The sequence below is a fragment of the Macrotis lagotis genome, chromosome X (assembly GCF_037893015.1).
Source record: "Macrotis lagotis isolate mMagLag1 chromosome X, bilby.v1.9.chrom.fasta, whole genome shotgun sequence".
Classification (NCBI taxonomy): domain Eukaryota; kingdom Metazoa; phylum Chordata; class Mammalia; order Peramelemorphia; family Peramelidae; genus Macrotis; species Macrotis lagotis.
In genome coordinates this window covers 8,204,974-8,218,441 of record NC_133666.1, presented here as the reverse complement: position 1 = coordinate 8,218,441, position 13,468 = coordinate 8,204,974, and the positions used below count along the sequence as shown (strand labels likewise).

At 40.4% G+C, this 13,468-nt stretch overlaps 1 protein-coding gene across 1 annotated transcript in view; it reads left to right on the top strand.

The window, feature by feature from the left end:
- The window catches only part of OPHN1 (oligophrenin 1), a 308,448-nt gene that overhangs the window by 173,218 nt on the left and 121,762 nt on the right, over positions 1–13,468 (top strand). The window contains exon 5 of the mRNA XM_074202349.1: positions 12,525–12,626. Within this exon, the coding sequence (XP_074058450.1) occupies positions 12,525–12,626 (102 nt within the window). The remainder of the gene's footprint in view (positions 1–12,524; positions 12,627–13,468) is intronic.

Genomic DNA, 13,468 nt, shown 5'->3' with positions numbered 1-13,468 from the left:
GTTTCCCTTTGTGTTTTCAGAATTTCATTGTTTTTTAGGTTTTTGCAAGGCAAATGGGGTAAAGCAGCTTGCCCAAGGCCGCACAGCTAGGTCATTATTAAGTGTCTGAGGCTGGATTTGAACTCAGGTACTCCTGACTCCAGGCCAGTGCTCTATCCACTGTGCCATCTAGCCGCCCCTAGAATTTCATTTCTGAGAGTCTTTCATTCATCCTGGATTAGGTCCCATATAGAATTTTGGGCTGCGTGATCCTGCCTAGCTTTTCTCTGTGAAATCTCCTTATCCCAAATCTAGGGTCCATGTCAGACCAGGCGCACATTTCCTCTCCTCTATTTTCATAGTTGCCTCTGGGATATAGCAGTTAACTTCTTCCAGGATTCCTATCATTTTCACCCCAGCAACTAGTTCTTCCCTTTTAGTGAGACTCTGGTCTACAAAATATTTTCCCCGTCTTAATTCCTTCATGTGCTATTCTGCTTTTGGCAGAGAGAGGGCTCCATATTCTCCATCTGGAGAATTGAAAGCCCATCCCTGTGTACCAGACTTTTGATCTGTTTCCTACACATTCTTCATCTAGTTTCTCTTTTTGCCCAGGTGGTCTGTAGAATACTCCAATGGAGGGAACAATTAGTTCTCTTTCTCCTTTCATTTACCTTTAATCAGATTCTCCCCACTGTGCTTCCTCTTGTGTCCCCAGTTTTCTCACAAGAGGATGCCATTTTAATGGATAATGTGATCCTACCTTAGCTTGTTTTATTTTCTGCAAAATTCTATTTCAGGCATGGACTTTTCATCCAGTCAACACTAGGTATTGTTTGTGAGGCCACATTTGTTTTAGGGTCTCTTGATCAGATTTTTTTTTGCCGAAGCTTTGCATGGTTGGGTACTTGTGAACATAAGTCCTACTACTGGCTCCTTTCTTTTCTTAAATTTTGTCTCTTGAGAATTTTTGCTAAGTGTCTCCTTGGCAATCCTTCTTCTTTCATTTTGTGCAGCTAGGTGGTACTGCAGTGGATATAGCAGATAGAGAGTCAGGAAGGCTCATGTTTCTGAAAACTCTGACCTCAGACACTTACTAGCTTTGTGACCCTGGGCAAGTCACTTTATCCTGTTTACCTCAGTTTCCTCATTTGCAAAATGAACTGGAGAAGAAAATGGCAGACTACTCTAGTATCTTTGTCATGAAAAACCCAAATATGTCATGAAGAATCAGACACATCTGAAATGGTTGAACAACCACCTTCATTTGAAATACTCTTATTCCATCAATTTTATCCTTTTCTCATTATATTTATTAAGAAGCTCTTTCTATATTTGCAAGACCACACATTCCTTCCCTGATAAGGAACTGATCATTCCTAAGACATGATCCAAAATTCCAAACCCTGTTACTCAGACATCATTCTCATGGCCAGCTGTTTACTTTCCAAATAAATGATGCTTTTTGAATTTCTCATGATATGCTTCTGGAAATTTTTCTCTATTTCTTATTTTTGGCAACGTGGCCTATATTGATTACACTGGAATGATCATTTGTTAGATGCTGATGATACAGAGTCAGAAGTGAAACCTTGCTTGTCCTCAGGAACCTTACATTCCACTGTGGAGAAGCAACATATACATGTGTGTATGTGTGTGCACAAAATACATTCCTGGTAATTTCTGGACACAGTGGAGGATGCTACCAATTGCATAGATCAAAATAAACTTTCTGTACTTAGTGAACTTTGAAGGAAACCAGGAAGTTTGTGAGATAGAGATGAAGACAAAGTGAAGTAGATGCATAGGGCATAATCTATGAAAAGGTTTGGAGGTGGGAGATGGAATAGCAGTATGGAGAATAGGAAGTAGGTCAGTTTGACTGGAATGTAGAGTGTTTGAAGGAAAGTAATATGCAGTAATTCTCAAAAGGTAAGTTAAAGTCAGATTATGAGAATCTTTTGAAGTCAAACAGATTAATTTCTATTTTATTCTGGAGGCAAGAGTTTCTCTTGTGCTTTAGGGATTTTTTTTTTTTTTTGATATTTGTGTGGAGGATAGATTGGAGAGGGGAAAGACTAGAAACAGTGAGACCATTTAACTGGTTATTGCAATAGTTTAAATGAGGTGGCAATGAGGACCTGATGTAGAAGGAAATGTCAAGGAGTGGGCTCCCTAAGAAACACAACTAAGACATGAGAGCTAGATGATGATGCAGTTAAGGGGACTTGAAAGTAATGGGTAGACTTGGAGGAGGACCCAGTGAAATTAGAGTCATGAAAATCTATGACAAAAATAACCATTTTTCCACTATTAATTACTCTGCATCCAAATTCTGCCTGTGGTGTTCCATTTCTAGTTACTGGGTCTCTTCACCTCAGTACAGTCTCTTGACTGTAGTCCTCCCACATCACCCTCTTTTCTAAACCTTGATCCTGTTGAATAAGGCCCACTCAGCCAGAACCAGAGTCTGGTCACCAAGGAGCACTGTTATCTATAAACTCTGGTTTTCTTGTTACCTAAACTTTTAGTATTTACATGGAGACTCAGAGCTCATTGTTTTTCACCATCATTTCCTTCCTAGGATATTGTATTCTGTGACCATCTGGATGGCTCAACCACTGTCCTTTTTTAATTTTCACCACCCTCTATGGTGCCTAACTTGGGAGACAGACTTACTATCGGCACTTTTCTACCTCCCTAATTCTTTTCATTTAAAAGTTCTTATGGCTCAATTTGGAAGACACCAAAGAAATATATTCTTGACAACTGTTGTCTGGTGCATTCCATCCCTGACCATGGGATGCCATATCTATATTTGAAGCCATAACGTGGAAGCCTAAATTACCTCCTCATATGCTGCCAACTGCTTAATCAGCTGGGGAGCTCCCTGGTTGGAAAATTCTCTTCAGTGAGTGGCAGGGAGGATAAACCCAACCTGGGGGCCCTCTGGTCATTTTCCTGCACATGATTGTGCAGGCTTAACAAAGCCGTTCTTAATTCTTCCAGGCAGTGCCACCTGTGCTCATAGGACTCATGGGAACTGGGTCATCATTATCCATTTTAGCAAACCTTGGGAGGTTCATTGTTCTGACAATTTTTTAAAAAGCTCTTTCTAATGTAGTTCATAGGAGCCTAGACTGAGAATTTGAGAAGCCCTCAGAGGCTATCTCAACTGCTTCATTTTATGGAACCAAGGGAAAGGAAATGACTTGCCTAGGGTCACATGTAGGATCCTAAGTTTTAAGTTGGGACTTTTGAGGCCAGTTAGTTCTGACCTGCTTGTTTTATAGATGAAGGCCAACTCCTGTACCTTTAAATTTCTTAGCACAAAAGGCTATATTTTATCAAATGCTTTCTTGTTAGCTAATGATATGATCATGTGACCCTTTGCTTCTTTATTTAAATCTAGATAAGATTTCTCAGATGGATGGCTTAATTCCAGGAAAACAATCTTTGCATTCCATTCATTAATCCTCCTTGGGCTTGTTGGATGCTTTTTGTTTTGGTTATTTTTAAAAATACTATGCTTGCTGTGTTCTGTTTGCCAGTATTATAGTTAGTGTTTTGCTTTGATGTGAATAATTGTTATAAAGGGTGAGATCGTTGTTAGACAGCATGGTCTTTTGTAACCCTCACAATCCTGAGGTTCTGAGATTTCATTTCTTTGGGGATATATTCTTACCTATAGTACAAAGGACAGGGATTTATCATTCATTCACTTTCTTGCTCTCAATTGTCTCATTTGTAAAATGGGGCAAATAATACCTTATGGACCTGGAGACCCCAGGCTGGATCATATTTTTTTTTTTAAAGAAAAGTAGAGGAGTAAGTTAACTCTGACTTGGAAGATTTATCTTGAATTTTGTTTTGGGTTTCTTTTGCAAGTCAATGGAGCTAAGTAACTTACCCAAAGACACACAGCTAGTGTCTGAGGCTGGATTTGAACTCCTGACTCCAGGGCCAGTGCTCTATCCACTGTGCCACCTAGCCGCCCTTTGAATTTCTATAGACAATCAATTTATTAGGAAAATTACCCTGTCTGCAGGAGACAGATTTTAAGATGAGTTATTATAACCTTCCTGAAAGCATATATTCATGATATCATAAGATCTGTGATAAAGGTGTTTGATCAGCCATTATGAGGGGAACTCTTGTGGAGGAGAAAGTGAGCAGAACGGCAAGGACATCTGTATAGGTCAGAGGTCACTAGGCTGGGTCCTTGCTTCCTCTTACATTCCCCACCCCCAGCAGGTTCTCTGCTCTGGCTGGCCTAGAGGTAGCCCCTATTTTCACTGGGACTCACAGCATGAATTTGTGACAAATGAATCATCTTAGTATGTGTGTGATAGTGGTAGGCTTTTCATTTCTAGAGAACAATTTAAACTTGACAGAAGAGAGCAATAATTGACTGCATCAAAACCCAGAAATGTCCAGACCTCTTCTAACGGTTTTGTTGCTTGCCTTTCAGTGTTCATTCTTTCATTGTGACTTAGAAAGGCAGCTGTAGTGTTATGGAAAGACTGAACATAGTCCATCAAGTAGCAAACATTTATCATTCTATTAGTCTCTACATGCCAATCCCTGTTGCTGCCCTCTGGAAGCTTCCATTCTAATGGGAAAGATGGCACAAATACAAGCAAATTGATATACTTCTCTCAATCCAGATGCTTTTTGACCTCTCTAATCTGTCCATCATCCTTTTCTTTCATGACCCTGAAGTAAAGTGAAAGAAAGCAGAGAGGAGAAGATGCTAACACTAAGGGGAACCTGGGAAGAGAGGGATTTCAGCTGAGGCTTGAAGGAAATCAGGAGGTAGAGGCAAAGGAGGAGACATTCCAAGTTTGGAAACAGTCAGTAAAAACTTGGGAGGTGGAGAATTGTGGGCAAGGAGCAGCAGATAGACCAAGGCCACTGAATTTTAGAGACTCTAGAGGAGAATAGAAAGATAGAAAAGACTTTAAATACCTAGCAGGAGACTTTAATATTTGATCCTAGAGGTTATAGTGCATCTCTGGGATGTATTGAATAGGGATAACATATTGAATAGGAATAACATCTATACTTTATTTTTTTGTTTTTATGATTTTGATTTATTTTATATTATTACAATGATTTTATAAGAATAAACATACCCCCCCCAAGAAGATGAGAAACCTTAAGAATAGTGAGAGAAAAAAATATATATTTCAGTCTGTGTTCAGATTCCAATGGTTCTGTCTCTGGGGTGAGTTGCCTTCTTTATCATAAGTCCACCAGAGAAGTCACTTCGATATTTTTCCACACAGTTGCTATTACTAGCTGTATTTCCCTCTACTAGCTGTATTTTCCCTGCTCTATTCCTCCCCACTCTCATTTATTCTATTTTCCCTCTCCTTTCATCCTGGTCCTGTCTAAATTGTGTTGTATCTGAGCACCCTCTCCCTCAATCTTCCCTCTCTTCTATCATCTATTCTACCCTTTCCTCCCGCCATTCACCCTTATCCCATCCCTTTCTTCTAATTTTTCTTCAGGGTAAGATAGATTTCCTCACTCTATTAAGTGTGTATGTTATTTCCTCTCTGAGCCATCTATGATGAGATTGAAGGTTCACTCATTCCCTTGCCTTCCCCTGTTCCACTCCATTGAAAAAGCTTTTTCTTGACTCTTATGTGAAATTTCTTAGCCCCTTCTTCACCCCAGTACTTCCCTTTATCACCCATTGACTCCATCTTTTTACTATATTATACCATTATAGTCTGCTCCTTCCTGTGATCTGTCTATATATTCTCCTTCTATCAGCTTTTATAAATGAGAAAAAGTTCATATGAGTTATCAGTATCTTATTTCCATGCAGGAATACAGACCGGTAAACATCATTAAGTTCCTCATAGTTAGTCCTTCTAATCCACCCCCTCTATGGTTCACTGGAGTCCTGTACTTGGAGATCAAACTTTCTGTTCAATTCTGCTTGTTTCAATAGGAAAGTTTGAAAGTCCCCTGTTTCATTGAAAATCCATCTTTTCCCCCTGAAAAAAGATGTTCAGTTTTTCTGGGTAGTTGATTCTCAGTTGTAAACCAAGATCTTTTGCCTTCCAGCATATCATATTCCAATCCCTATGAGCCCTTAATGTAGATGCTGCCAGATCCTGTGTAATCCTGGCTATGGAGCCACGGTAGTTGAATTGTTTGTTTCTGGCAGCTTTTAGAATTTTCTCTTTGACTTGGGATTTTTGGAATTTGGCTATAATAGTCCTGGAAGTTTTTCCATTAGGATCTCTTTCAGAAGGTGACCAGTGAATTCCCTCAATTTCTATTTTACCCTCTGCTTCTAGGATCTCAGGGCAATTTTGCAGTATTATTTCTTGAAAAATGAAATCTAGGCTCTTCTCCTGATAGTGGCTTTCAGATAGCACAATAATTTTAAAATTATTTCTTCTGGATCTTTTTTTGAGGTTGGTTGTTTTTCCAATGAGATATTTCACATTTGCTTCTAATTTTTGGCTTTTTTGGAAGAATTTTATTTCTTCCTGATTTCTTGTAAAGTCATCAACTTCCTTTAGTTCCATTCTGTATTTGAAAGAGCTATTGTCTTCAGAGAGCTTTTTTATCTCATTTTCCAGCTGGCCAATTCTGCTTTTTAAGGCATACTCCTCCTCATTTGCCTTTTGTTTTGCTTTTTCCATTAGGCCTAAACTGATTTTTTAAATATTATTTTCTTCAGTATTGTTTTATATTTCTTTCAACAAGCTGCTTATTTGGTTTTCATGATTTTTCTGCATAATTTCTCCTCCCAATTTTTCCTCCACCTCCATTAATTGCTTTTCAAAGTCTTTTTTGAGCTCATCCATAGTCTGAACCCATTTTCTATTTCTCTTAGAGGTTTTGGATATGGAAGTTTCAATTTCATCATCATCATCTGAGTATGTGTTTTGATCTTCCATGGGACTGAAGTAATTCTCTATGCTAAGATACTTCTTCTTCTGTTGTTTACTCATTTCCTCATCCCAACACTAATTTACCACACTTCTAAGACCTTGGGGGGGGGTTGGAACACCCAACTGGGAACTTTATTTCTCCAAGGTCTTATGCTCTCTTTCCTGTACTTTGATATGTAGATGACCACAGGCACTCCCCTCTGCCCTGGACCTGTGAGGAGGATCCCTGCTTTCTTAGTATGGAAGACCAAACTGCAAGCTGGATCTGAGTGTGGGCCAACAGCAGAGTCCTGCCCCAGGGAGAGTAGAGAGATTCCTGTAGTGTCCCCTGACCCCCTTACTATCTGTGGGTTATGCTCTGGAGGTACAGGATGGTTTCTCCCAATTCTTGCTGCAGGTTCTGTGGCCAGTACTCCTCACTCCACACATATTCTGATGCAGCAGAGTTTTCTCACCTCCCTTTCAAGCTGTTCCTGATGATCCCTGGGCTGGGCATTTCTGGAACTTTTTTCCAACCCCCAGTCCTAGTGAAACACACCTTTCCTTAGGAACTTCTAAGTTATCTTGGACTGGGAAAATGTATCACTCAGTCTTTCTGTGAGTTCTGCCCCTCTAAATTTTGACTTGAGTCATAATTTGACAGCTTTTGGAGTTTTTTGGGAGAAGGATTTCCTGGGAGATGGTGGCTTCACTCCGCAATCTTTGCTCCACCCCATATCTGTACTTTAGAAAGATAATTTTGGTAGCCAAGTGGACAGTGGACTGGAATGGGGAGTGATTTGAGGCAAGGAGATTAATTAGGAAGCTAGAGTTAAGGAGGCCCTGATTTTGAGCAATAACTTTGTGAGTGGAGAGAAGGTGATATTGTGAAGGAAGAAATGACAAGATTTGGATATGCATTGCATATATGGGATGAGATAATGAGGAGTTATGAAGGTCCCTGGCAGCCTTGGGTAACTGGGAGAATGGAGAAGTGAGAAAGAGGGACAGTTTGGGAGGAATGACAAGGAATTCAGCTATGGACATGTTGAGTTTGAGGTGCCAATAGGTTATCCAGTTTGGTGTGTTCAATAGGCAGTTGGAAATGCAGTCTGGAGGTTAAAAAAAGAAGTGGTCATATGAGTCTGGTAACTGTCTTCACTGAAATGGTCATTGAACACTGGGGAGCTGATGAACTTACCAAGTGAAATAATAGAGATTTGGGGGAGACCCACAGTTAGGGGACTCAATAAGGATAAAGATATAGCCAAGAAATGTTAAAATAGGTAAGAAGAGAACCATGAGAGGAGAGAGAGAGAATGCAGAAGAAAGGATGATAGACAATGTCAAAGACATTGTCAAGGTCAAAAAGCATTTGGATTGAAAATTGGTCATTAGATTTAGTGATTCAGAAATCAATGAAAAGAGTAAAAATCAAATTGCAGTGGGTTCAGAAGAGAGGAAACAGAGTATAAGGTATAGGTGACTTAAGGATTTAGTAGAAAAAGGGAGAAGAGACAGGTTGGAGTTGTCAGGGTTGTTAAGACCAAGTGAAGGTTTTTTGAGGATGGAGAGATGTAGGCATGTATATAGGCAACAGTGAAGGAGAAGAGGCAGAGAGAGAGGTTGGGGAAGGGAGGGAAGGAGAGAGAAAGGGAGTGAAGGAGGAAAGGGTGATGGTGAGGGCAATCTTCTGGTGAAGACAGGAATAGTTGGAGAACATGACTACATAGAGAGGGGTTGGGATTGGACTTGGCAAGAAGTGCCTTCTTCTACCATGGAGGAGATAGTAGGGGATGATGTTTGAGCAATATGGCTTGAGGAGCAAAGATTGTAGATCTTGGTGGATAGCCTCCATTTTCTCAGTGAAGTATGATCCAAAGTTGTTTGGTGAGAGACTGTGCAGAGGGGATGCCATGGGAGTCTTAGAAAGAGATGAGATTAGAAGGTTTTTTGGTTATTTTGGGTTTTTTTTGGAATGTTTCACAAGGAAGTGAAGATTTAAGTTTATTTCAAAATGGAGAAAGAAGTCCAACACCAAAAGAATATTCAGGTTTAATTCATTTTCATACAAAGTGTCACCATTTAAACAGTTTGTCATTTACCTTTAAAAGAGATTCTGCAAGAGATATACCCAGAAAAACTGTGGAGCAAATCAAAGTTCCTGACATAAGGCTGCATTGAGAGCCTTCTGCTGGTGACCACCATGATTCTCTGGTACAGGCATGCTCCAAGTTTAACGTTTTGTAGAACATGAAAGATACTGATAGATAATGCTGATATGAAGCAGGGATATGAAACAGGGATATTTGACATGTGGTGAGTGAATTATAGACTGAATTAGGGAGGAGTAGAAAGATGCTTTGTTGTAGCAACTGTCTAGTTGAGATTAGATAGTAGAAATTTGTAGTAGACCTAGTAAGGATGGGTTTATGACTTCCTCTAGCTTTTTTTCAGTACCATATGAATAGTAGTGAAGCAGGAAGAGGATAGAAATGATCTAGGATTGGGATTTGGCAGAGTCTAATTGGTAATTGAGCAAAAGGTCAAGGTACTCAAGACTAGAGGAGAGTTGAGACTGGGAAAGAAGAAGGATATGCCTAGAACTGGGGGAAAGGACTGAGGGGTGGAATTCCTAATGAGGACAAAGAATAAGGTTGGAGTTTTTTGAGGAATAGGGAAAGTTGGGATGATATAAGATTATGATCAAGATTATGGTCAAATAAAGAAATTTGTGAGTTCATGAATATGGGGGTAGAATACTTGTGGATCATGGCCAGATCAGAGGGGAGAGGGTTATCTCTTGAGGTGAGGTAGAGGAATAGGTAATAGGAATTGAGTAGGATGAGAAATGGAGAATAAGGTAATTGAGGGAGCATCAATATAACAATGACAATGATAATTATTATTATAATAGCTTTCATTTATATAGTACTTTATGATTTACAAAATACTTTACATACATGGACTCATTTTATTCTCACAACCCTGTGAGGTCAGTGCTCGTATCCCCATCTATAAATTGTTTTTTTTGGGGGGGAGAAGAGAATGTAGGTTAGATGGCCCCCTAAGTTTCCTTTCAGCTGCAAATCTATGAACCTATTACTTAAATTGTCTCCAGGTACTCTCTCCCTTTAAGGCTTAAGCACTTTTAAATCTCCTGTCCCCTCCCCCCTTCATGGGTGGGGCTCTCAGACTCTCAGATGAATTCAGTTTAGAGTTCAAGACATAACAAGATGGTGGATGGGATCACGGCCACCATGTGTCCAAACCACCATCCCCTTTCCTCAACCCAGGGAGAAAGCATGGGATCTTTCCCAGACACACATAAGGATAAGAACTCTTCCCTCATATAACTTCTCACTCTTTCCCTTAAACATTCTTTCTTTCTTGTAAACTCTCTCCAAACCACAGCTATTTATCTTTAAGAATCCCCTTCTAGACAAAAAAAAGAATGCCCTTCTCTTTAATTCTACATACCAGCACAGCACTGGCCTAGTGAGGGAGGGGCTGATCTCCATGTGGAAGCCACTGCACATCTACTTCCTTCTCCCCCACCTTCTGAAACTCCTTGGTCCAAATCCTAGCTCCCCCAGTTTGAAACTTAAGCTGAGGCCCCAGACCCAGAAATAACTAACACAGACACTTACACAAGACATAGAACACACACACACACACTCCCTCGAGAACATTCAAACTCACTCACACAACACTGGATCCAGTTGGCTTCCTTCTGGCTTCCTTGGTTTCCAGCTACTGGCCATGTGGAAATTTCTGGATAGGGAACCCAAATCCCCCTTCTTCAGGATACCCTATTATCCTCTGGCATCTCCTTCAGGACAGCTCCCCCACATGGAGGACTTCTCAGCTAGTCCAGGGTGGTTCTGGCCACAGATGCCACCCTGGAAATCACCCCTTTATCTCAGTTCTACTCCCAGACATTTTAATCACTCTCGCCTGCAAACCTGGGCCAATCCTCCCAGGAATCTCTGAGATATTTCCCCAGCAAAGAACACCAAGGAAATGGGCTTGAAATCAAGCCATTCGCATGCATTATTTTCTTGTGTTCTTCCTGGAAAATACCAGGAAAAGAGATTTACATTAATATCTCAAGAGAAGCCCCCAAATTGTTATAAATTGCTGGAGAATACATTATCCAGAGTGATTAAAATGGTTTTTATTAAGATATCTTAACAAAATGGCACACTTCTCTCATGGTGGGAGAGAAAGGTGGGGGAAATCCCAAAATGCAAGCTTTTATTCACTTTGAAAGGCTTTGTTTCTGTCCCCTCATGCCAATTATAGGCTGGGGTTACAAATCTAATTGATACATTGGTTCCTATACATTTCCCCCACCCTGATCATTGTACTAATGAAGAACAACAGATAGATCTCCTTGAGCATGCCCAAATGAGAAGGTCAAGACTCTAGGTTAAGTTAAACAGGTGGGACAGTTTTTGATCAAATGGAGGCTAAATCTTTTATCTAAACTCAGTACCTATCCATAGGCCACAATATAGGCAGTCCCTAGTCTTTGTAATGAAAACTTACAATCCTCCTTTAACATTCTTGTGGAATCCAAAAGTGCACATTTTCCTCACAGGAATATAATGCTTTATATAATATATTATTATAAGTATATATATATATATACATATACATATATATGCATATATATATATGTGTGTGTGTATATATATATATATATATATATATATATGTATATATATAAATTAGCCTAGAACCAGGCTACCTCCACAGAAAGCATTAGCATTCTTTGAACTTGTGAGTTCCAAGAAAGACAGTTTGTTTTTTTTTGATACTGGTATAGACACAATCTCCAGTGGGTCCTTATTAATGGCAGATGCCTCCAAGTGCTTCTCACCAAAACTAGCACAGTGCACAGCAAGAACGGTCTGACACCCACTTTGGTGAAATGACCCTGAGATTTTTAGTGTTCCAGAGGCACACAACTACACCGCTTCTAGTCCTTTGGCTCTATGAACAAGGTCAATTGAAGTCCAAGAGATGTAGTTATAAGATGGAGGCACAGGTCACCATGGTTAAATCTCCAATAAAACTTAACAAACATAAAACCCCAGTGCTGCCCAAAAGGGTATTAACCATGGTTACCAAGATCTCCATCATACCACTACCACTCTGTGCTTTCAATTGGCCTGGCTCTCAGAGCCAGAAGACCTGCTTATGGCAGTTGGGAGGGGTGGGGGAGATGGAGGGCTGGGGAGGCTGACATGTTCCTTTGTATCCCAGTCCTTAGCAAAGTGTCTCGCACATAGTAGGCACTTAATAAATGCTTTTCAACTAACCAAGTAGGTAGATTACTGGGTTTTGAATCTGAAAGACTTGGTTTTCAATAATGCCTCAGACATTTACAACCTATATGACCCTGGGTGAGTCACTCAAACTCTCTCAGCCTCAGTTTCAAAGTTTTTAAGACAGGAAAAATAAAGGTTACATGTCTCTCAGGGTTGTGTTGAATCTCTAATGAGTTAAGTTGTAGGAATTGCTTTGCAAACCCTAAAACTGCTGTAGTTGTTTTAATGTAAATTTATGCCTATTAACAGTTAAGTGTGGAAAGTCCCCCCCTTCTTGGGCTGATTTTGTAGCTCCCTTCTTTTCTGCCTCCAGGAACGGAAGAAAAAATTTGAGAAGGACAGTGAGCGGTTTTATTCTTTGCTGGATAGACACTTGCACCTGTCTTCCAAGAAGAAAGAATCCCAGCTCTTGGAGGTATGTTTAGAATGTGAGCCCTTCCCTCTGTCTCTGTCTTGGAATTGGATTGTGTTCCAGGCTGCACCTGTCTGAGGTAGGGGCACAGGCCTGGGAGGCTCAGATTCTGAGGCCCGGTAGCCTGCCTCTGCTTTTCTGATCTTTGGGTTCTCTCCCCTCCCTGTCTCTCTTTTCCCCCTCCTCTTTTCCCTCTTTCTTTCTCTGTCTGTCTGTGTCTTTCTGTCTCTCTCCTTCCTGGCCACCTCATGCCTTTCTTTGAGGATGACCCATCTAAGGTTGGTTGGTACTGATTAGAACATTATGGACAGGGAAGTAGGATATCATAGAATATTCAATCATGGAATGTTGTGGCTGTAAAGGACATAAGAGCATAGGCTATCATAGTTGAGAAGGACCTTGGAATAGAAGGGAGGGAAGAATGAAGAAAGGGAATGGAAGGGGAGGAAGAAAACAAGCATTTCTTAAAGTGCCTCCTATGTCCCAGGGACTGTGCTAAGAACTTTAAAAATATGATCTCATTTGATTCTCAACAATTTGACAAGTAGGGCAGGTGCTATTCTAACCTATCTTGTACAGTTGAGGAAATTGAGGCAGACATCAGTTAAGCCCAGGATCACTTATCTCGTAAGTGCCCAAGATCAGATTTGAACTCCTGGGCAGCTACGTGGTGCTGCAGTGGATATAGTGCTGGACCTCAAGTAAGGAAGACTCTTCCTGAGTTTAAATCCAGCCTCAGACACTAACTAGCTGTGTGACCCTGGGCAAGTCAATCTGTTGCCGGGGATTGATGTTGCCAATTTAAGATTGAGAGACCTTGAAAGGTGAAAGAATTCACATACAGC